This window comes from Protomyctophum bolini (assembly GCF_963924005.1).
Source record: "Protomyctophum bolini genome assembly, chromosome: 7".
NCBI classification, from domain to species: domain Eukaryota; kingdom Metazoa; phylum Chordata; class Actinopteri; order Myctophiformes; family Myctophidae; genus Protomyctophum; species Protomyctophum bolini.
In genome coordinates, this window is record NC_137868.1 from 34,373,176 (window position 1) to 34,399,380 (window position 26,205).

The 26,205-nt window shown below is 42.2% G+C and overlaps 1 protein-coding gene across 5 annotated transcripts in view; it reads right to left on the minus strand.

Annotated features, from left to right (window-relative positions):
- Nucleotides 1–26,205, minus strand: part of oxr1a (oxidation resistance 1a) — a 159,340-nt gene that overhangs the window by 51,976 nt on the left and 81,159 nt on the right. For 3 of the 5 annotated variants that reach the window (XM_080769116.1, XM_080769114.1, XM_080769113.1), the window contains exon 4: nt 8,955–9,037. In XM_080769116.1, the coding sequence (XP_080625242.1) occupies nt 8,955–9,037 (83 nt within the window). Of the gene's footprint in view, nt 1–8,954; nt 9,038–14,825; nt 14,880–22,537; nt 22,884–26,205 lie in introns of those variants that run through there. The other 2 variants (XM_080769115.1, XM_080769117.1) reach the window with 2 other exon arrangements.

Sequence of the window (26,205 nt, forward strand, 5' to 3'; positions counted from 1 at the left end):
CCAAATCAATTATTCCATTATTCATCTGGGAACTGAAGATGAATAATTAAAGCACTTCCTGTTATGGTTCTGTCCCCGCCCTGAGAAAAAGGCTGGAAGATGGTTGCAGTGGCCATCTTGAGGGCGACTGACATGTGCTGTCACTGATGGTGACCTTGTTGAATGGGAGAGGATGTGTTGACCCACCAAGGATAGCCAGCAGGACGGTCAAAGGCTAATGGCTCCATTAAAGAGGACCTGGTTGGAACACGAGGTTGGAACATGAGCACAAATCCATGACTGCTATACAGCAAAAGGTCAAAAATGGAAGAAAGGCATTACGTATCTTGCATCTCCTTGGTTACATTAACTTTAAATAGAGCGGTGTTTAGAAGTGACCGTTCATAAGACATTGCTTATTCAAGGACTTTAGTCAGTGTTTGTGACGACACACTGATGTTCCTCCCAATTGGACTTACAATCTGATGAAGAAAATGAGTCAAAGTGTAAAAAAAAAAATCAAATGCCGATCGCAATGAACATGTGGAACTGTGTGTGTGTGATCAAAGTGGAAATAATTCTAAAGCAAATGGTTTAATCACCCATTATGCCATATCAGAGGAGCCATCGCCCTGGCAGTTTATAATGAAGAACGGAGGCAGGCTTTATCATGACAGTTGCCATGGTGACTTTGTCGTTACTAGCCTAATGGCATGTTGCACTGTGTGCAACTGCATCCTCGTTGATCATTTGGAGACCTAATTTTAGATGGATTAAAAATGACAAGAGAAAAAAGTCAGATTATTCCATCTTTGCCTTTTTAAATGGGACAGACAGACAAAATAAAGCAAGATCAACATTTCACTTTCCAGGCTTCTGGGAATGTTCCCATGCACAAGGCTGACCTCGGACCGAAGATACTGCTGCTTTATCAGTGTAAACACACCATTCAAACGTGACAGCAACACATTTGAGGTTAGCAACCTGACTAGAAAATACTTTAGGTCTGCTGTGGCAATGTCGTAATGTCTGGGAAATGCCACATTGTGGGGTTTGTTCCAGAAAGAATGTCATGTTACAGTCCTGTGTAATATGTATCAACTTTGCCTTGCTGTTGTAAATGAAAAGTGAAGGTAGGCACAGTTTAACCTCCCGGCTATTTACCCTTGGTTAAATTTTAAACGAGCCCCGACTCCAGCAGGAAATACATGTTCATGGAGCGTGTAGTTTAAATGGGACTGTTAAAGGGCCATGCTGGCATCAATACATTGAAAGCTAGCGGTCAAGGGCCAGGCATCCAGGCTGCCTGCTAATGCAGCCTGGCAGCGTGTCGCAGGTTTGAATCCCCATCCCGACAACCTTTGTTACCAAACTTAAATAAAAGGGGTACGACAGAAGTCGAGGTACTGCAGTGTGGAAGCAGAATTCTCTCTGCAGGATAAGTTGTGTGATGCCAATTATATATTTTCAAAATATCTCCAGAAATTACATGGAGAAGTGTTGATGAGTTACAGTACATAGCAACAGTAGTGTATGATGTTGTAGCAAAGGAGAAGCATATATTTTCTATGTTTTCTAACAAGAAACCATGGGTCGACACTCAACAAATCCATCCACGATGCTTTAAAAGCCTGCACCACTGCTTCTGTTGATTTCTTCCTCACAGTCAAGTTAGTTTCACTTTTTTAGTCTACCTATTGGGGCACGAATGGCTGAGTGGCTAAGGCACATACCATATATACAGTAGGCTCTGATGCTGCCTGACAGCAAGACCCGGGTTCAATTCCAGAGCCTGCAGGCCTTTGCTGTGTGTGACTCCAAGACTCTTTCCCTGTTTCCTGTCAATGTACTGCAGTGCAGACCTCTCAAAACAAACTAATATTATTACTACTAGTATTCACTTTGCTAGTCTTAAGATACTCAGAGGATCGGTACCCAGTTACCTATCAAACTACTTCTATATCTGGTATCCTCCCTCCCTCTGTTCTCTGTGTAAATTATACCAATATGTTTTGTATTATACTTTATGCATTATATTTATGACCGACTACAATGGACAGTTGTGCTATCCTTTTAGCATAAGCTTTGACTGTATTACCTGTACCGGCGTTAACAATCTTGTTAATAAATTATTCAGTCACCTAAGCACCTAACTCCGAGGTCAAATAAATATCTTAAACCTGAAAAATAAATGTTTGCTCACAATAGAGCACGTGCATCTTTGTATTCTTTGTTGAGTCAAGCATGCACACACTGTACTTTGCAAAGTGTACAATACCTTGCACTATGTATATATTGCTGGAGAGGCTTGTGCCAATTAACTTTACACCCTGTTATTTTAGCTTGTTTGTTTAATATTATATTGCTGGCACAGTATGTGGAGCATGTCACACCAACATTTCATTGTCTCCACCAGGCCGAAGTCATGTTATGTTTTGCACGCCGTCCGTCCGTCTATCCGTGTACAGCTAATCTCCGGCACTGTTGGCCCGGCCGATGCCAAACCCCCCCACGCACACGCACACGCACACACTCCTTGGATGCCAACACTAACCTCTGACCCAAATTCTTCAGAATGGCCTGTTATAGCGCCACCATGAGGCAGAACTTTGCTAAACACATTTCATTACATTACGCGTACACATTTTATCCATACATCACGCAAATCGGTATACACTATCTCTATAGTCATGTGATCAACACAGAGCTGTCCCATTTCCTACAGTATATTGCACCGCACCACCTGAACTTGTAGATCAGCTTATTTTGGCAAGTGAGTCTCTCGCAATGTCAACTGACTGAACGTTATAAAGTATAGGCTATACTCTCACTTATAATATATCCTTCCTTGTCAGAGGTAAGTTGCCTACTACTAGTATGAATGCGTTCATGTCGTCAATAAATAATATTTAAATGATTCGCACATTTCACGAGACGTTTGGTCGGAGTTAAGGCTCATACATAGTCTGGATTTTCGGTGGTTAGGGGACCACCGAACTACAACATGACGTCACAAGCCACGGTGAAGAGCAAACCACCGCCACCGCTCCAGCCCTTCTCTCTGTTTTTACTCACCACCGCTCAACGTTATTTCAGCTCCGGTGGTCAGCTCACCACCGGAGCGGTGGTCACCTCACCACCGAAAATCCATACTATGAATAGGCCTTTAGTTGCCACTTGATGGCATGATGGAAGTCTAATAGGCGAACCTGAACCTGGCTGTTAGGTGCCGACTGCCAAGGCATGCCGTTCATGATGAGATGAGATCAATATAGTAGCCTACACAGTAGCCTATTATAAATTAATACCACGAAAAAATGCGGCACATTATTCTGTGCCCAGCGAGTCAATCGGCCGGCGACATTAAAGGGCCTTGCAAACGAGGAGCGATAAAACACACCTACAGTATAGTTCATTTTCAATGAGACCTGCGTTTTTGCTCAGAAAAGTCGCAAGCGTGTTTACGTGAGCGCGGTGCCGTGAATTTGTTGTTCGCTTGCGTTGTTGCACCCCTCTTCAACAGACCTGGAGGAGACCTGTGTTGATCCAGGCCCTCTTCAACAGACCTGGAGGAGACCTGTGTTGATCCAGGCCCTCTTCAACAGACCTGGAGGAGACCTGTGTTGATCCAGGCCCTCTTCAACAGACCTGGAGGAGACCTGTGTTGATCCAGGCAACAACGCCTGCGTTCCTCGCTTCACGTTTGCAAGGCCCTTTGGAGGAGAGCGCTGGAGAGCTGACTTAAAACTTTGACTGAGTGACATGCCGATGCCATTCAATAATGTGGACTTCCATTGTTTTTATAATTAGCCCTAGTGACTGTCAGTCTGTCAGACCATCATGTGAACTATAGAATATGCATATGCAAAGCGCAAGCTAAGCAATGCATCAATCTTGGCTATGTGCTATTACTTTTTTTATGTGTTGACCAATGTTGGGCACATAGCCTACATATTTTATTTGAGGTTTGTGACTATTAATTGATTCAGCATGAAGACTAATTAAGCATGCTAAATGCATGTACGCTTTGATCCCAACCCTGATAAGCCAGCATTGGACTTGACTTGAGAATGGGCGTAGTCACAGTAAAGTCACAGTAAAAAAATAATGATGAATTCAATTTCCACACCTAAAGCGGGAATGGTCAGAAATCTTGGTACGCGCAAAATATGAGTGTAAATTGCTTGATGAATCGGGGCCAATAATCATATTTGAGGTTTGAAAAAAGCATCATATTGATTTGAAGTCATATCAGTCAGCCCAGGCCCCTACTTTCTTTCTCTCACCTCTCTATTCCCATCATCTACCCATTCCAATCCTCAGTCCTCTTCTCCTCGGCCCACCCACACATCTCTCCGCTCCCGAGTCCCATCAGTTTTCCCCATCATGCTCTCCCTTGTTCTTCATCTTCTCTTACAGGGGAGCTCAGAAACTGCTGAAACGGTAAGATCCATTCCCCTTCCCAGCAGTGAATAATGCAATCAGGGTGACTGATTGTCAGGATGATGTGGCGTTAAGAATACGATCTATCTACAAATGTGTGTTTGTGTGTTCCTGTGTGCATGTGTGACACACACACACACACACACACACACCACTGTGGATGACTCATACTGTTTACAACCCCTCTAATGCCCAATGCTCTTCTCTCAGTCTATCATCACCAGTAATCAATTCAACATGCAGATGTAATGACACGGACTGTCCGTGGAACAGTTATTATCATCTTCCTCATCTGTGGAGAAAATGTGGAACACGCACACATTCATTTGGAGCACTTATGAAATATGTAGCTTGGAGATTAAATACATCTTATCGACATTAGAAATGTTTCCTACCAACACAATTAAATTGAAAGGCTTCCATGTTGGCATAGGACTATGCAACTTCTATTTTATTTTTTTATTTTATTTTATGCTACCACAATAATGGTGCTCACAACATTTATATGTACATGTTATCTCTTTGATATGTTCCGTATGGGTGTGTCATGTACAGTATACTGTCATTATTTGATTTACTGTATACCCTGAATCTTGAATAAACAAAACTGCATTCCGCGCCAAGCCAGGCAGGGACTACACTTGAGAAGAATTGAGCTCGTTTGCATCCCTGCAGCGGCACAACAAACATAATTGGAAGTGTTCAGGTGTTACATACATACCGTATACATATATACATAGGAGTGACTCGATCATTACACCCTCCAACAGGGAGTAGGCTAGTACACATGGTGGGGTTGATGATGTCTAACTTTGAGAGAAAATGAAAACCCCAAACTTTTGAATGCCGCCAGCCGTTGTGTTTCAGACAAATATAGATATGAAGAATTAACTGGGATATTAAGAATTAAATGGGTTAGCATCAAACTAAAGGTACAAGTTCAAACAATTCAAATTCTTAACGTGGAACTTGGCTTTTTGAGATTTTGACACCAGGCTTATCATTAGGTGTCAGTGCTCACTCCAAATAATGGTTTGCAGTTTTGAACGATATGACAGGGATCATGTGCACGTTTGTTAAAGCTGCATTCTGTACTGTAACTTTGTCCTGCCTGAGCAACTGCTGACATTTTTATGACTGAGCTTATAGAGCCTGCTTGTTTGTTTGAAGGATGAAACTTAACTGACTTTTGACCGTCTTTAAGCAATACCACCAGTCGTGTCAAACCAGCCAATATATTTATAGCATGATATTAGATTTTGAGTGAGGATAACAATTGTTATGTATTAGTGCAGGAAAAACAATTAATTATAGGTTAACATTAAACCATTGGCAATGCAAGGCACTTTGTTCATTGCTTGTTAATATATCCCTCTGAACAGCGTCGTTGAGTCTGGAGATGAATTATTTCAGACATATATACATGAGTATAAGGAGATGGATGTAGCCAATTAGTTCTTTAAGCTCCTGAGCCACAAAAGGAGCCGAATACACACAGGATTCATATTTGTCTTCACTCTCATGTGATGTCGACTGCCTTCCCCTATTTCACACATAGTTTGTGACGTCACTGTAGCTAACAAAATAGAGGAGGGCCTGTACTATCTGTCTTTGTTTGCCCTCCTAGATAAATGGTGATTAGTTCAAAATAGAGATGAATCTCCTGCATGTTGTTGCATCTCTTTCTTTCAGTCTAAAAGTCTAATCTATCTCGCATCTCATTCCTAGAGACTTCAAAGAGTTTTTTAATTGGTTGTGGGTCGGCCAATAGCTGGACTTGGGTGAATGGGCAGACGTTATCAGTGTCCGGGCAGATGGTTTGCAGCCGTTCAGGTTATTTCTCAATATGATAAAAAATAAGTGAAAGACAGTGAGACCGATAGAGGGAGAGGGAGAGGGGGGGTGATGGGAAGAGAGACCGTGAGAGAGCGAGATTCTATTGATAAAGCAGAAAGCCTGCCTTTCCTGTGGGCACTGGGCGACAGATTATAAACTTATCTGCTGGAAAACAGAATGAGGAAACATCGTCCCTCCTCCCCTCAATGCGGGAGATGAGTTTAAGATAAACTGGTTTCTCAATCACGGGTAGGGTCTCTGTGTCTGTCTCTCTGTAGACTGGGTTTGCTGTATAGAGGCGGTATAGGCAGGCTTCAGCATTGGCATATTTTCATTTATAAAGCCATTCTGGGTGACCTGCCGTTTTATATTTCATCCAAATTCGATCTGGTCCAAAACGGCCTAAACCTCAGGTCAAATGCTTGGCTGCAGTGTGTAGTACCAGCATTCAAATCTGAGGGGGGTAAAAAATGTCTTGCCTTCTTTGGCCCTTGGTCGTGGAATGATCTACAGTCCAGACTAAAATTGGCTTTGAAAGTTCCCTTGAGAACTCTCAAAAGGATCATCTTTGATGTACAATCCAACACTTGCACATGTTTGGATATGTAGCCTATGTTCATGCCTATATATTTATTATATTGGCTCAGATCGTGGAGATTGTGTATATGGTGTATTTTGCCCTGCTACTAAAAAAAAAAGTAGGACAGGTGACTTGTTGTATTTATGCATAGGTACTGTAAGGTGTATTATGGATGTTGTATTTGCTGGTTCAAAATGTAGCATTGATGATGTGGTACTGAAGTGTAATTTTTATTTCTGCCTCTTGGCCAGTTCCCACTTGTAAAAGAGACGCAGTCTCAATGTGATTTTACTGGTTAAATAAAGGTTAAATAAATAAAACAAAATAGAGGCAGCCATGGCACACACACCTAACACAACAATGCAGTGGAGAGCCAATGCAGTGTATAGACTAGGGTACCATACCCGGAAGCTATGCAGGAATGCCTACTGAGTGGCAAAGAACTACTTTCTGGCCTTGACAGTCCATACATCCAAACAGAAAAGTCCTATTGATTGCATTAAATGACATTAAACTCACATTGCCACTCACTTTATGCATGCGCATACCTCTATATGATCATTGGCAGTACTATCTCCATCGACCACATTATCGGTTACGCAATAGCTGGGGCAAAGAATAGAGCGAGAGATGAGCACCCCTTATACCCCCCAAAATCAGGCCCCTTGTCATTCTGCTTGTCACCCCCCCCCCCCCTACGTAGCTCTCTCTCCTCTCATGCCATCATCAAAGCCATGATAAAGCACATTAGCTTTGACAAATATAGTAATAGCGTGAGGAAAACTAGGGCTTTGTCAATCACCTGGCCTAGGCAGACAGACAGGTGGGGAGGGGCGGGGTCAGTGTTGGGGGCGATGGAGGTGGGGGTGATTTTCTTGCAGTGGAACATATCTCTGGGGAGCCAAGAGCAACGGCCAGAGAAACCAGATAGCAACACAGACTACACTTCTAGATCCGAGTGGAGCAATTAACCAGAGAGAGAAACGAAAGGAGCTGAGGGAGGGGTGTGTGTGTGTGTGTGTGTGTGTGTGTGTGTGTGTGTGTGTGTGTGTGTCCTTAGATGCTACAGCATGTTGTGCAATGAGAGTGAAATCAATGTATAGAAATGTGGCCACCAGTTGTTTTCGCTCTCCTCTCCCCCACATTTCTTATCCATCCCAGTACATCTCTCCCTCTTCCCTTCTGCTCTTCTCCACACAGACACACAGACAGACAACAGCGAGCCAGACAGACAGACAGACAGACAGACAGACAGACAGACAGACAGACAGACAGACAGACAGACAGACAGACAGACAGACAGACAGACAGACAGACAGATCCCGCTTCATGCTGTTGCCACGGCGAGAGGCGGGAAAAGGCAGCTCTGCTGCCGCTGCATTTGAGGGTCATTTCAAGAACAAGGCAAGGCAGAAACAAGCTCCATTTTCAGTTCATGCCGGGGAATCTGAGCTCTCTACTCTTTTCTGTCTTTCCCTCTGTATCGCCTCCCCCTCCGCTATACACAACAGCTAAATCAATAGAAATGACACAACACTGTTGGAAGGTCATTCGTGAAGCACGGCGAGCTTCAGTGGTGGAATGCACAGTGGGAGGTGACACCGAAAAGGACTGGGGGAAAATAAAAGAGCATCGCTGTTCTACTCCGGCTGGAGAGTCAGCATGCAGCTACAGTTGCTCTCCTATACATTATATATGCATTCTATACATTATCAAGCTAAATGTGGCAGAGCGTTATGCTTGCTGTACAGCATCATGGTAACAACGATCAGAACACATGCTCAATATGATTGGCTGTCGGTCATCTAGTGTAGCCTGCCCTGCTTGCGGACATCCACCAGGTTCTCTTTATGTAAACATTCCCCCAACGCGGCACACGTGTTAACAGACACAAAACGTTGCTTCCCCTCGCTAACGAGGCACCAAGCATGCTCAGGCAGAGTGTCTTCACAACACAACATAATACAATAACACACAACGCAGCTGCTACGGCTCTAAGCTATTACTGAAGCTACACCGGCTAGGGCAACAGTCAGTAAACAAGCAACACCAGCATGAGGGAGAAGGGAGCATACAGTAGATGAGCCATAAACAGACACACAGATGAGTTACTCACAGTATATTCGATGGTCCCTTTGGGTCTCTGGAATGACATGCGCCTCCCATCTTTCTTCTCTGGGGTCTTCTTCTGGCCGGTATCTGAAAGCAATCGAGGCAAGGTACGCATTACGTTCATGTTCCTCTCTCCCCAGCTTGTCACAAGCTGCCGTTTCCCAGCCCCGTGGGTAGACAGCTCATTCGTCAACAGTGAGTGTGCAAGCCAGCCAGCCAGCCAGCCAGATGTGAGCTGTGAGCGCTGTGCTGCTCTCTCTCCCTCCCTCTGTTTCTCCTGCCTCTCTCTCTCTCTCACTCAGTCTTTCTCCTTGACTCTCTCACTCTGTCCTGTCCCAGCCCACCACCACACACAGCACGGCTGACAAGCTCTTCACCTCATCTTCCACCCGCTGACTCTCAAAGCCTGGCCAACGGGGACCAGGCTGACCTCCACCGGGGCATGGCTGGGGGGGGGTCTTTTATTTGGGAATGGTGGATAGGAGGAGGGGGTAACAACTAGCTGGCCATGAAGAAAAGGGAAGTCAAATCTGGGGACGGAGAGGACAGAGTTGAAAATGATTGTAGACTGGTTAATGGTGGAGGGAGAAAGTAAATGAATAGGGTAGAGGGAAGGATGCAGAGGGTGGTGTTAAAACAGAGTAGGGAGAAATTGTTCAGTGCTAAAGGGTTCTGATGGTAGTGGTGTTTGCGAGATGTTGTATCAAACCAAACACGTAAAATTGTATCTTGTGACGAAGGTGCTGGTACAGGTGCTGGAGGTTGTTGGTGAAAACATTTACAGACAGGTGGAGACTGATGGGCTGGCAGATGGATACAGAGAAAATGCAGCTAGAATTAGGATATGGTGAAACTAGGCATATCGTATGTCGGAGGAAAGAATGTGAATGGCGTGGCTCAAAGTTGGATCTCAGACTTCATGTGGCGGCCTGTGATGTCAGTCAAGGACTTACAGTAGGATTTCCAAATTTGGCTGAAACCAACAAGGTTTCAGCCCAATCTGAGCCACAATTGACTTCCATTATAGAATTAAAGTAAAACGTTTAAAAAGGTATAAAACAAACAAAACCAAAACAAATATATAGTATAGTTACTTCAGAGGCCTACTGGCAGCATACATCTGGTGCCAATTGGTCAGCGGTTTGGAGGAACATATTGTGGGTGAAGGAAATGGGAGACAATAATGTGCTATTGATTTGCGACCATAGGTCGCAGTTTACTATGAAAACCTGCATTTCATGTCAGTCATTCACGCCAGTCAGTCCATCAGTCACGCCTCGTGACACGCTCCATATAATATATGGCCGTATCACGACCTTGACCCGAAAATTAAGGCCAGGCCCTACCTGCTGGGCCCTAACCGGGCTGGCCCGAGGCCCCGCCTAGCCTTACTAATTAGCACACATTTTTCACCCTAGCCGGGCCGAAAACGGCAATTTTTTAAAAGGGAAATAAGGTCCATATGGGCATTCCTAGACCTGTTAGTATTGGTAGGATTGGTAAGAGTCTAGAGAGGAGAGGAACTGTTGGGGATGGCGATGATAAGGGGCAGAAGGAACAACATGGTGAGGATAGGGGGGAAGGGACAAGGTGGGGATGGGAATGAAGATGGGAACGGAGACGGAGATGAAAGAGTAGAAGACTGGATGAGAGTTGAAAGACATTGAAGGAACCTCTGGGGAATGGAACAGATACACGTAGGGGGTTGGGGTTGTTCTCTGACATAGACCCGATGAGGCCAAAGATTTTCCGCAGAGGAGGCTTGAAGAACATGTAGTACATGTAGTACACAGGCTTGCTTTTTGTGTATGAGGTCACAGGCAAGGGGAATTATAAATAGGGTTTGGGAGAGTTAGGATACAGGCAAGATTTGAGGTTGACTAAGGCTACAATGGAGGCGTTACATCATCCCAATACTCTGATGTTTAGCTTAACCTTTTTCTGCTTTTGTAGGTGTACAGTAGTTGCTAACAAGTTCCTCTAGCTACTTGTGTCGGCAATTCACAGAGTTCAGATAACTTAAAACTCTGAGTCATACAGTACACCTGCTATGGTATTTAACTTAAAACCCTGAGTCATACAGTACACCTGCTATGGTATTTCTGGGGTTCAAGCCAGCCTAGCAGAGAGTGTTAACACTGATCAATTCAGCAGTGTTCATTTAACATCTATAAAAATAAATGAAGAGGATTTCACTGTGAGGGAGGAAACGTGCCCTCACTTTGTGGGTTTCAGAATGTTTGTTTGACATTTTATCTGATGTCCTATTGATTGAAGCAACAGTTCCAAATGATATTGAGCAACATAGTGGCTTCCATTTACCTACAGTCCTACATTATAACATCCAGTGTGTTAGCCTAACACTTCAAATGCCATTATACATTCTTAGTTCCAAGTCCATTTGACACTTTCAGACGTCAAAAAAGAAATGTTTGACTGTAGAAAAGCCTACATCAACAAAACTGTGATGTTGCATAAAGCAGGCATAGTAAAATGAAGTAAAGTGAAATTGTCACTTTAGAAATGTGCAGATAGATACCCATTATAAACTATGTTGGTTTGTTTACTGTTGAGTGAGAAAACAATGTTGCACATTAAGCAAATGATCTATTAAAATAATTAAATTATAAAAAACCTGACCCACAGGTTGAGAACCACTGCTCCAACCACCTTTCAAACTAAATATATTCCCTCATTTGCCATTTTATATGGGTGGTGGAGTCATGGAGACCGCTGTCTAACATGTTGGTTCTAAATGTCCCACATTGACCCTTAGGGAAGGGCCATTGTGAGAATTGGGGCAATTCCATAAGAGGCCAAACCATGCCAGGAACATTCGTCCACACAGCATAACCGAGTCACTGGACCTCCTCACTGCCAGTGTCAAGCATTCAGGCCTGCACCGTTCTTTTGGTTAATGCAACACACGCACACACTCTGTAGAACCGTCCGTGCCTTTGGTTTTTGCACTATATTAAACTCTCAAATGTGCATTCATCTTTGTAATGAGGGGTGTAAGCACTGCAACCCTACTATAAGATCTCTCCATGTAGTTGTTGACAGCCTGTAATTGCAGACGCAGTCTGATCAGGTTCAGTATTGACATTTTCAGTCATCTGAGGAAGATGCACGAGCATCACGGCCATCAAAATGTGTGCTTTTGACCGCAACCCCACTTGACTGATGTCTTTCCCATAGATTGAAATGCAGATGTCACTTTAGTCACCTTGTTCTACTGAAACACTCATCAGCTCTGGCCATCCGTGCCACAATAACATACACTTTTTCAAAGTCACTTAAGATCTTTTCCTCTTTACCATAATTGATCCAAACTCAAGGTCAACTTCAGCATTCTTATACAGGCCACAGAGCATGATAGGGTGTTCCTTGCTTTGATTTTATCATGCAGGCCACATGCATGGAAGCAGACTCAAGTCATTTAGATTTTTCAGAGTACATTACCGTACAGAGAACAGTAAAATATAGTAAAGTACAGTACAGAGATCACACGCCTCCATGCATTGTGAGTTACCCAGTTTTGTATTTATTTTTTATTCTATTTTATTTTTTCACTGGGATCGCACTGTGACACAGATGCGTGGCATGGCGTGGCGCTACAACTTCTAGTGTGTGTATACTGTACATCCCACTGTTTCTCAACCAACGGTCCATGGACTACTAATACTTTCCAAATAATAATGACTCAATCAGACAACCCAGTGCACTTTACCCCCTCTTGAGATTCTAACTCCCTTTTTCTGTTGAATATCTTCACCTCCCAACTTGTCAGTAAATTACCACATGGATGGTCACCAGGTCACCAGGTCATTCAGTCAACAAATCCTACATTACTAAATGTATGGTCAGGGACCACATGCAATACTTCCACAGACCGCCAGTGGTCCATGGACCACCTGTTGATAACCTCTGAGAGAGAGAGAGAGAGAGAGAGAGAGAGAGAGAGATGCATTAACAGCTGCAGGGGTGTGTTTGCACATGGTGAGGCAGTGATTGGTCTAAAATTAAACCACAACATGCATGGTGGCACCAGAAACAGCATTTTTTCCCCCCACACTTAAGTAGCACAGTACAGTACAACACAGTCTTCAGTAACAGAGGCTCCGGTCTCGTTCCACTCTGTAGGACACCAGGAACATCTGTTGTCTCTGAACAGGCCTTGCCTTTATGGTTAAAGGCAGCCTGTACACTTTATGTAATTTATCAGTATAATAAAACAAGAAAGAAATTAAAAAATGCAGCGATGACATGTAGAGTCAGCAGCATCCAAACAGCTAATATACAGTAGCTACATCTTTTATTGGTCTGATGTCGACACTGTGCAGTTCATTCAGAAGATATACCACTGAATTAAGAGAGCAGTCAAACATGCTCAAAGTGGCAGAATCAATCTACCAATTTTTGTGTTGGAATTCTAGTAGAACTGGAGCATTGAGTGTGTGGCAAGCAAGCTGGTAAAAAAAAGCATGGCCTGTGGCCTTTGCCAACCCAGATAAAGTAAATGCTGCTATCTTCACTTAACAGCGCTGTGGAATAAATTAAAGGCACGAGCCAAGGTCATCCATTATCTAATTTGTAGTTCAACTAATAGATACGATATAAAACAACAATTACAGTATGAGCTTTTTTAATAAAGAAGTTTAATTGATGATAATGTGACTTTTGACAGGCTTAATATTAAAACAACACTGGGGTAACTGTAAACCCAGTTGTTTCTTGGCTGGTGAAAGTCAAAGAGGTTATTGTTTGTCAGGGAAACAACAAATTCCTTTCACTGTGTCAAAATAAGTGTTGGTCACAAGGCCGGGCGTCTGTCTGAGCAACATAAATGACAACAACAAATGCATGGTTGGTGTCATGACTCTATAACCTAGCACACAGCCTCTATAACCTAGCACACAGCCTCTGGACTGACTTTATAACCTAGCACACAGCCTCTGGACTGACTTTATAACCTAGCACACAGCCTCTGGACTGACTTTATAACCTAGCACACAGCCTTTATAACCTAGCACACAGCCTCTGGACTGACTTTATAACCTAGCACACAGCCTCTGGACTGACTTCCCCATAGGTTTCTGCTGAAGGAACACAGCAGAACGCAATGGAACACAACACACACATGTACACTGATAATGCGTGGTCTGTGGTAGCTAGAGGATTTCATGTGATATGAGTTTTCAAATGGAGATTACAAAATACTTAAATAATAGAAACCATTAATTAAACATCATTGCCTGAGCTTATCTCAATAGAAATTGTACAAGAATGCATCCTGGACAAATTGACATCTTCTTAGCCAGTTCTTACAGTGGATGGTTTTCTGCTCAGAGTGAGATTAGTTCTGCAGTACAGCCTTCTCTCTCTCTCTACCACTATCACCACAAACTAAGAAATACGTGACCAGACACTTTTTTAGCACAGGCTCTAAAGAACATTTCAGTCAGAGAGTGCCGTATTAGTTAACAACACACTGTTAAGACGTCTTCGTAGGTCATCAATAAGGACTCAACTCAAAGGTGAGGTCTATAATGCATTATAATTGCATTACAATATAATTATAAAGCTTAATAACACTCGTTTTTAAGGTTTAGAATTACAAACAGGACACTTTATGACTAGTTATTATAACTAGTCATAATGTGCATAATGTTATAATGTGCTGTTCCGCTGAGCTTAGAATGCCATATGACCACAGCTATTGGCTTTAAACACATTATATTAGAATTCACTACAGAGTAAGTGCAGCATTTTCCAAGCAAACAGTGATATGTGTTTGGCACTCCAAATCGCAGATTAAAATTGTTGTATGAATCATAGAACTAAACATGACTGCTAAAAATACAGTTTTACTCACACGCAGAGAATTTGAGAGAGGAAGAAAGAAAACCCCAATATGACTAACATTCCCCCACGGTGTGATAAAATGCACTTCCTTGTTTCCCCTGGCTGCAGGCTGTATAGTTGTCCATCACCCCCGCCCCCCCCACGCCACTGATAGGTTATTTTTAGAATGGCCCTCAACCACTCCAGTAAACGGAAGGGGAGGCAAGTGCTCTGCACCAGAGCCAGAGAGAACAGGTGCTGTGCAGGAGTACTACTCAAACACCGCTGTAGACGTAAGGGATGACAGGGGATGATTAGGGTGGGACAGAGGGTGCTACTACCGCTGCTTTGGATTAGCAGTTTGCAGGGTGTCTAGACAATCATCTGTTTACTCTGTATGTCAAGTGTTGTTAGCACTATATCATGGAAAGAGACAGAATCCTGACATGACAATATAGTGGGAGTCAATGTTTTGGATTTACTGTATAGGCTAGTTCTGTATCTGTTCAGACTGTATGTACAGTATGTTGATATTTGTTCACAAACAGAACAACAATGGAAAACCCTGGTGATTTAGGGTTAAACCATTCAGGCCGGAACCTCTATAATAATCATAATATTTGAACTGGGGACCCCCCCATCCTGACAAGCACTTGGAATTGTAGGCATTTTGTTTGACTCGGTTCTACAGATATATATTGTGAAAATAGCCAAACTACAAGTTAGACACTGCAAGGCATTGTAGATTGGCTATTCTCACAACATTTGCCTCTTTCTGATGTAAAAGTTCTTAAAGGTCATTAAACTGTAACTTTAAAAATGTGCAGATACCCCATACATACTGTACAGTGTATATACTGAATGTTGGTTTGTTTACTGCTGAATGAGAAGAAAATGTTGCACATTAAGCTAATCCTTATGGGGACCGCCCCAAATAATATGGGGACCCCCAGTTTGGGAACCACTGATGTAGGGTGCCTAATGGCCAATACCTCCTCAAAGTTAATTTTGTTGCAGCTAACAGAACTGCAGTATCTCAGCAGTCTCATGTGCGAACTAATGTATTATGTATTGCAAGTATCAAATGTCATTAATAAATTATTAATGTGCCTTAATTCAGGGAGCAGAGAGGAGTTAAGTGGGATTTGACTTTGTGTAAAGTGTTGAGATTGCTTGTGCGTGTGTGCTTGAGTGAGTGAGTGATTGAGTGCGCACACGTGTGTGTGTGTGTGTGTGTGTGTGTGTGTGTGTGTGTGTGTGTGTGTGTGTGTATCCATAGACTTGGCCACACACATGACATCACGGGCGGAACACACAAAGCCAGGCGTTGGGAGTGGCTTGTGCATTTTCTAGCTAGCTCTCACAATCTAAAGTAGTAAAAAAATAGAATAAGATAATAAAAGCAGCATGTCATGTCAGCACATTTACTGCACCTACGACAAGCAACAGCCATACCCAATTCCAATAGTCCCAGATGTCACTATGAATGCCATTAAATAAAATATTTCTAAAATGAAAAATCACACATGTGTGAAGTGAGGAGTGCTCTTATCATCAGACAATCAAATCACATTCCGTGCTACAAACAAAGCTGTGCATAGGAGGGGCTAGCGGCCCTCAAAAATCACACTTGTGTGAACCGAGGGTCGCCTTTTATCATGAGGAAGCAATTTGCCATTGACTTGGCCGCACAGAAGAAGTACAGTCATAAAAAGTCCATAGACTTGACCACACACATGACATCACAGGCAGAACACACAAAGCCAGGCGTTGGAGTGGCTAGCGGCCCTAAAAAATATAATTATTTAATGCCAATATTATGCACCCTTTGCAGCATTTTATTGGCTTTCAAACAGTCTTGATAAACATGCAGCCACTTTGCAATGTTTTTTAAAGTCTCAAACTTTCTCAGGCAGCAATCATTGCTGCCCGTGAGTGATAGTTCATACTTGAAGGCATTAAATAATTGTATTTTGCATTATACAGTGGCTTTCCTCTTTTTGGGGAAGCCTATTACTTTCCTATTTTTGGGTGGTACAGTACATAAAATAAAATAAATGCTCACAGTGTAGTGTATATCAAGAAACCAGCCCTTAAATATATAGGTCTATAGCAGTTCTAGCACTCTTCCCATTGTAATGGATGTGCATACTTCTAGCAGACCTGTCAACTTAAACACAGGGAACACGGAGTGACAACCAGCATCCCTTTGCCAACTCTCTCTCTCTCTCTCAACACCACCGTATATTACACTGCCAGCCTCCACAGCCCAGCCTACTCTACATACCACCCATAGCCACTATAGAAAACCTTGCTGGAGCAGCACTTTGTGTGTGTGTGTGTGTGTGTGTGTGTGTGTGTGTGTGTGTGTGTGTGTGTGTGTGTGTGTGTGTGTGTGTGTGTGTGTGTGTGTGTGTGTATTGGGGGGGGGGGGGCATGTCTATGCAGCACTATAATGTGTAACAGAGTGAATGCATTTGCATGTGTGTGTTTTTGCGAGCCTAGATTTGCTGTGTCAGGGGAGCACTGTGTGCGTTTCAAACAACAGGCAATAGATGTGTACTAGCCTCTCATTAACACTGGTTGATTAATTAATGCTGCTCTTGTTACTGATTCAGTATGTCACTAAATATCCCTGATAAAAGGAATCATGTATTCGGCGTGTAAGTTACACGGTGTAACACTAAATATGACATGCTCATGTAGGTTTGAACGGTGTAATTTCAACCAGTAATAGCAGGATCATCATCAATCATTCATCTACTTTGCTTTTCTAGTTTGTTATGGCAACACCACTTATGCCACTTTTCAATGTTTAAATCATAAATTCTGTTGACTTGGGGTTATGGTGCTGTGTGTTTGTTAATCAAAGTCAATGGTTAGCTACAGGGTACTTACAGGGGATGAAATGTGGCCTAAAAGTCAAATTTGGCACTCGGTCACTGGATCAATACTGATGACGCATATATGATGTATGTTATTTTATACTGTAGGTCCTGAACTTCATGTTTACTGCAAATGGACTCAGAGGCGGAAAGTTCTTATAACGGCAGGGGGTTCAAGCAGCCACGCCCCCTCCCCCCCCCCCCCAGCGGTGGAAAAAAAACGAGTTTTGTTTTTTCGAACAAAAGCCACCTTATTAGCATTTGAATGCGGCATGCGCGGCGGCCCAACACCTATCTTGTAACCCCTTTGAATTGAATTGTAACCCCTCATAAAGGTATGTGACTTTACGTGCATGACAACATGACCACTGGGGAAAATTTCAGTGGACAGTCAGTGGGTGCATAATTTACTGCAGTGCATATAGATATATTTTGCCAAAATGCAGTGGGTTCAGTCGCGCCTTTGCCAAAATGCCAGGGGGTTCAATCGCGCCTCTGAACCCCCGGAGTTTCCGCCACTGAATGGACTAGTGCTGCACGATTCTTCCTCAAATGTGAACCTCGATTTTCATCCACAAAAATTGAGATTACTATTCTCATTATTTTCCATGAAAATGTTTACTGTCTTTAGTCTACTGTGGCTTTAAACAGACAACATCAAAGTGCTTGACCTAAGTATTAAAGTCTCTGTCAGAGCAAAAACCTTAACTAAAAATAATTGAACAGCCAAGCAAATGCTGCATGATTCTTGCTCAAATTTTGAAATGAGATTGCATAGGTGTCTGAATTTAGATTGCCATCTTTTTTCGATTCATTATGCAGCACTAAAATGGACATTAATGGTCCACACTCCACACCTTCAAAAATGTCTATTTTAGGCATATTCTCAATGTACAGCGGGTCATTATAAATATTTTTGCAATAATACCAGCTCACTGTACAATTATCCAGTTGATTGCACGGCTACTTACGAATGACATCAATAATTTGACACAAAATATTGATTAGAAATGGACACAAATAAGCCACAAATATGGATTTTATCAGCTGACAAGCTTCCGCTTCCATAGCAACGTACACAGAGGCAGAACAGCAGTTTGTTATCCAGAAATAAGCTGAATGCCTTGATTGAAAGTCATGGAATCATGTTCATGCATAATCTCTCAGATAATAATAAGAGATAACAAAATCATCACATGATTAAATTAAAAAGTCTAGCAATACAGCATGCATTACAGTTCCCTGTAGGTGAGGACGCCATGCCCATTATAATGCAAGCATCAATTTGGCTGTTTACGTCACCTGTTGCTACCCTGGCCCTCTTGCTTCTCTGCAGCGAGCAACACTAACCTCTCAGGTTACAGCTCAAATCAATAGTGAGAGAAGTGATGAGCTCAGCAATAAGAAACACAAACACTGCATTATCAGGTCTTCTCATCGCAGTCGCACCGAAGGAAAAAAAGGGCCCAGTTGAAGACTTAAAATCTGAAGATGTTGCCATTTGCAAGGTATTCCATTGCACAAGAGACTAAGAGAAACATGACTATATCTATTAGAAGAAAACAATGCACTGGTGGTTAGTACATTTCCATGAAAACAGTTGTAGGCACTGGCAGTATCCTTCATAAACTCATAAGGGCCATGTTGTTTTAACACAAATCTAGCCAGTGTGCAAAAGTCTGTACACTGCCTGTGGATGTGCCAGCTCTGTTGTCTTCCATGGTTTAACCACATGAACACTAGCATCCCTATTCTGGACATAATCATCGGGCGAATATAAGCAAACAACATTCAGTGAATATAAGCTAACATTTAGTGAAAATTGCATTTCTACAAGCTTGCAAAGTATAGGGTGGTTAACTTGAAGTGCATCTCACTTCTAATCACAACTGTTTTGGCCACCTAGAGAGCTGACATAATATGTAATAAAATATCTACAACAGAGTCATGTGCCAGCCCAGAAATGGCCGATCTACGAGCTTAAAATGCATCACATTCGAGTTTGAAGATCTGCTGTCTCTGTTGTATGACAAAATACAAATCGGGATCTGGAGTAAGCAGAGTGGTCCATTGAGGATCAAGGGGTAAAAATGGAGCCAACGCCTCGTCAAATCCATATGACTAACTGTTCCACACAAGAGGGATGAGACTTGACAATATCTCCCCAGCAACAACATCCACTTTATTTATCTTTCAAATCTGACAGCTTTAGTGCCAAATCTTTATCTCCTTCCAAAGAGCAAGCTCGGGGCTGATAGGCAAAGAAATTTCCCTCATGAGAAATGTGAAAGATTAGCTTTTTGACTGAAGGTGTTGGTGGTCTGGGGTTGAAGACATACAGTACATCTTTAAAGTCACAGCACACAGCGTAGGAGTGCTTTGTCAAACATTCACCGATATTGAGAGGGGCGATGATCATTAACCCCCAGATGGCCGGCAGCCTGTATTTCATTTCAGCATTTATCTTTAACAGACACAAAACAAATAATGCTGCCACTGCAATCGATCAATCTAATCAATGCATGATCACAGCTGGGTTCACATTGGAGGTCACATGAGATATTGTACAAAGCTGTGGATATTTCCTTTGGATTGATTTGTTAAAGTTGGTGTGTAAAAGCCAGATATACATCATTCATCAGCTTGTTGTATTGAGAGAGTATAGGTAAAGAAGTTGCACAAAAATAGAGTAGCTCAAAGTACAAATCTACACAAGTGAATGGCAGCAAATTAAGGTGGTGTGGTATGTTGTTGTTAACATGTGTTAATTAGCTCTATACTAGTCTATACCAATAGCAATCACTGCAACAGAGCGTTTGTTCAATAACATGGGTATCTGTCTCTTTTTGTCTGCTAATTCGGTTTTCTCATCACTTCCAGTTTCCTGTATGTATCGTATCCTGTATGTGTTTGAGTTCTGTATCCTGTATGTGTTTGAGTTATAGCTATGATTAAAAATATATATATATATTTTACACCACATGTAAGCCCTATTTCTATGCATGCCAACACCTACCGGTATATACAATTGGCATGACATACAGTAGTACAATTTATATTTAAATGGCTGTGCTTACAGTAAACAATGCTGTAGTAGTAGTACTAACAATGCTGTACTATACAGCCTTATGATACATTAAATAAAAGATAGTCAAGCCATGTTTTCACAATTGGAATTATTTCCCCCCCACGCTTGTGACTTAATAAATATTAACGTCCACTTTATCAACCTTCACTCTACTGCGTTTAATCACTATACTAGCACATCATTGGCAACTCATTCATCATTATAAGCCATAAATGCTCTTACTCAGAGGCAAGCCTACAGTATGTTGTACATGTGTATGAGTTCCATTAGTTTATTGTCATGTCATCTTGCCTTCATGACAGTTCACATTAGCATTTGTTTATTACTATATTAAGACTAGTTAATAGTATATCCTGCAAATCGGTTTCTTTGCAAGTCTACTTGCTTGTCTGTCTGCTTTGTACCCTGTACAGCCACATGCTGTGGTAAATAATGCACTGTACAGCCCTTTCTGCCACCATAGGCATACCGTCCTCTCTGCTCCTTACACTGCTTGGCAATATCAGTGCCATTGTTTGGCTCTTGGCAGGGCCATGGCCTGCAGACTCTGGCTACTTGGTCCACGTGGTGCTGAAGAGAGCCACAGCGACTGCTAATGAACCCGACTCCCATCCATGGCGTTTCCAAGGCGCCAGAGCATGCATCTAATTAATCTTTGTCCTAATTAGATCCTGCAATTAACCTGACTGCCACCAAGCTCTGAGTCCAGCAACTCAGCGTGATCTATAGAAACCTTGTACAAGTCTGGAGTATGGTGAAGATGTGCCCTCAAGATTCTGTGCCTTCACAATGGCAAATGTGTGATAGCTAATTATGTGGAGCATTCAGTGTGTGATATTATGATGGCTAATGTGATGATAAAGTCTGTTGTCAAAACTTATATCCACTTCGGCAGATCATTTTTGAATAGGGTTATTTCCCTGTTTTTAATTAAAAAGCTGTCAAAAAAAGCATTGGCTGATCTTGTGATGAATTAAGTCTGCAAAATAAAAAGAGGGGGAGGAAAAAACACGAAAATGTATAATCTTTAATAAAGATTATTTACAGGGGGAAGTGTCTGTTGTGAGGAGCCTTGAGGCCAGTCACATTAACATATAGCTGGCTCACTTACCATTATGCAATAATGCTACTGCTGATCATATTGAAATAATTGTATGATTCCCCCAAATATAAGCCAGTGCGTCCACACATCAACCTTAATGTCAGGGAGGACACTCTCATAAAAAATGCTTGTAAATGTGTTATGGGTTGTTATTGCGTAGTAAACGTTAATCAAAATGGGAAATCATTCCGCTGCAGAGACAGGCAGCTGGTTAAGGTCATGTGACGTGACTGTCAATGATAGGCTAGAGAGATACTGTACATGTGCTGTCTTGCATGCCAAGTTGGCAGACAGAGTCAGACTGACACTGACCATAACAAACTGGCCTACAGCGCTCATCGGCAATGTATTACTAGGCTACTCGATCTGTCTAAATTAGAAATGTTGTCATGGCGCATCGTGAACAAACTGCCAACAGATAGACAGACTCCAACTGACAAGCACAATATACTTTTCTTCGTACGACTGCGCCGCGCGCCTAAGAGTCGATCGACAAGTTCACAGCAGCTGTGAGCTTGTGGATCGGCTATTTTCGGCATACATCAGATGAATACCAACAAGCCAGAATGTTGACAGTGCAGTTTCCCCACGTTTCCACTGCACGCCACCACGGCATGCACTTTAATAAGTATACAGTTTCACTCGTTGCAACTTTTCTTTCGCCGAACCTGTTTTCAAGATGAAGGTGTGGTCGCTGTCATGTTGAGGAGCTGACCCCTGATTCAACTCCGTGTCACTTTGTTCTCGCTTGACAACATTATCCTCCTGTCCGGCCGCGGCAGACCACAGCCTGTTGGAGACCGCGTCTCTGACAGCTCTAGCGCCGCTCCCCGTCAAGGACAAAATGTAGTCCATGTCACAGCAAAACTTTTAGCAAAAAAACCATCTACCCCTTGAAAACAAAACCTCGTTCTATGACAGTAGGAGCATTGCGCAAAGCTTCACAGGCCCAAACCCGTTGGTAATAACACCCCACTACTACAGAGAAGTGTCTCTTCCAGTTCCAACCATAGACTGTGGTTCCAACGCATTCCAAAACAGGAACTGTTTGAAACGCGTCAACAACTGGTGCAAACTTTGTTTTGCCCCTGGTGGCGTCAAGCAGTGCTGTGCACTCAGTCAGTGAGCTCATACTCATTACTGACTGTACTGTAGCCTACTGTTAGGCAGTGAGTGGAAGTACTCGCATGTTTTACTTAAGTAAAAGTATCAATACTGCAATATAGAAATACTCTGTTACAAGTAAAAGTCCGGAATTCAAAATGTCCTTGAGTAAAAAATGAAATGTATTGGCATCTAAATGTATAAAGTACCAAAAGTAAAAGTAAAAGTAGGCCTAGGCCTACTCGTTATAGGCCTATGCAGAATGTCCCATTTAAAGTTCCAATATAGAAATCTTTTGAAAATGGTAGATCTACATGCTCCCATAATTGCGACACTGAGCTTGTAGATCTGCTTCAAATGGCCAGAATGTATATGGGGCTGAAGTGGTTATGTATGTTTTGTAATAATTGCGAACGCAATGAGCACTTACTATATATACCTTTTATTGAAAGGATAAGCTCCTTGAGATGTCGCATCTCATTTTAGAGGGGGTCCTCAACACAGATACATTGTACTATGAGACCTAGCAGATCATGTCTGTCTGTCTGTGTGTGTGTGTCCCCATATATGGAGCTGAGTGATTTGTTTGTGATTGATGCAACACACTCCATATTTGGACGTATAGCTGCTTTGGGGACTCCTTATATGGTTATGACTAAGTTAAAAACTTAACTTAAAAATAACTTAACTTAAAAAAAAATAACTTAAAAATAAATCTTAAAAAACCCCAAATATGTACGAGCTGCGTTCGCTTCCCGCGTTTGCGCGTCTTACTGGTAATACAAATCTGCAAAGTAACTAGTTCTGTAAAAAATTGGGGCAGAAGTTCATCGTTGGCATCCAGGGAGTGTGCAGGGTGTGTGCAAAATCGGGCCAACGGTGCTGGAGATTAGCTGTACACGGACGGACAGACACACACAGACAGACAGACAGACAGACAGACAGACAGACAGACAGACAGACAGACACACACACGGACGGACAGAGTGCAAAACATACTCTCTCCCCATGCCGTCGGCCTGGTGGAGACAATAATAATAATAATATTGAATAATAATAATAAAGTGATTAAGCCAAAAACCAGAAGAGGTTGGACTGGACTGAGGCAGTGGACTGGAAAGCCTGCCATTTTATTCATTATGGGACATAACTGTGATGGGACAAAGCTAGTTTAAGCTATAATGTTTTAATTCAAAATCAGAATAATTTCCACAACAGAAAGAAGAAAAGAGTTACCTTAGATTATGAACACAAGCCATTTTACAATTGAAGAAACTGTTGTGAATGTGAAAACGTAAAAATTCAATAAAAAGTTATTAAAAAAAAAATAAACTGTTGTGGAATGTGGATTGAGTCAAACATGATTTGAGAGTGCAACAAGACATAATTCAGTACTGAATGTGCTCCATCTGCTGGTTAAAATGAATAGTGCAGGACAGACGTGTTCCAGCCTATGGTTCCAGCAAACACCTGTGATTTGTAGGGTTGTAGGCCATAACAAAATCATAATAAAAAATGTTTTAAAAATGCACAATCTGGGAGTTTTAATGTCTCTGCCTATTTTATTAAGCTCATCACTAAGAGCCACTAAATCGTTCCTCTTAAGATCCTTATAAAACAATGTATCCTTAACACCAAAGCAAAGCCTAGAAGACTGATTGATTGAACTTGATCCTCACTGGCACTTCAAATATTCTCGTCAAGTGGAGTACCAATGATTTCTGACATTCTGGATGAGGTTGGAGTTGGAGATTATATTTGGTCCTGTGTTCCTCTGTGACCTTGCACAGGGCCCTGCTGGGACACTTGATGGTTGTGATGGGTCTTATTCTGGCCCACTGCCACTCCCAGGGGCCTTGTTGCTCTGTCCATGATATACTGTGCTGCTGCCCAGCTGCTCAGAGAAGTCATCAAATCATCCATAACTTCCTTGGAGGGAGCTGACTGGGTTTCTTTCTCTGATACCGTGCTTCCACCTACAGTAATGGGGTCAAATATATACTTTCCCACCAGTGAGACCAAACAATAAAACCACATCTAGTTAGAGGTCTCTATTTTCCTAACCGACTCATCCAGACTCTTTAATTAAGCTTAAGTGTGATTTGAAAAGCAAAATGAATTGTTCAGTTAATAAGATGAACTCCCATTGGGTGGATATTTAAGTTTCAGCCTCCTCTCTTTTATGCACTTCAGCTAATATATTGAATTACAATGTCTTTTTTAGTTTTTTTAATATTATATTGCTGACTTAGTCTGTATACTACAGATTTGCAAGTTCATCAGCCAACTACCATCTATTATGGTGTTGCAAATTGGGCAGTGGTTAGATTACTAGGTTAGATTCCTTCTAGCACATAAACATGCTTTGATGCATTCTGTCAAAAATGTTGATGTGCACAAATATCATGAGCACCTGCTACTTTTAAAATGCAAAAGTACTTAGGGATTCACTCCACTCAAATTACTTTAGAGTAGTGAAGTCTTGTACAAGAACCCATACAAAAAAAAACCTGGTGTCAGCAGCTGCCAGCAAAAAATCCTTTAGTGCTTGTGTGTGAGGCTTTGTCATTGTCTGGGAACGGGGTACTGGGGAGTGCGGGTTAAGCCTAATTTATGCTCCTTCACACACAGAAAATAACTGATTTTTCAAGTCGTTAGGTTAAAGAATCTGGTATTTTGACACTGTCGTGCACCAAAGTATAAACGAGGCATTAATCTCAGCACTTTCCCACTGAGATCCAGGTAGGCTGCTGCCTAATCCCAAGAAAGGGAAGGCTTTCATTATGAAACAACAAACACGAAGCCCAATGGGACGTTGCAGCTTTCGTTGCAGCTTTCGTCCCAATGGAGGAACGGAATACACAAGCAGGTTACATAACCAGAGCCGCTGCATAGTGGTATATGAACATAAACAAATTACCCACTGGAACAAATACGACACACTTGCAAGCTGGCAATGCAAAGGTGTGTGCCCAGACCAAACGCTCACCTTCACACAAAATCGTCCTGTTTTCGTCCCTAAGATTCCCTGTTAACACTGGAAATGACTCCAAACGTGATGGAAAATTCACTCACGCGTCACAGATGCACCTGCTGGCAAACACAAAGAAGCATTTCACTGAGTGATAATTGTGAGGGCTAATTGAGTTACGGGGAAAGAAGACACAGTAGCTTGAGTAGATGGATTTTCTCAAAAGAAGATTTCAGAACGCCAGTACAGATACAGCATACC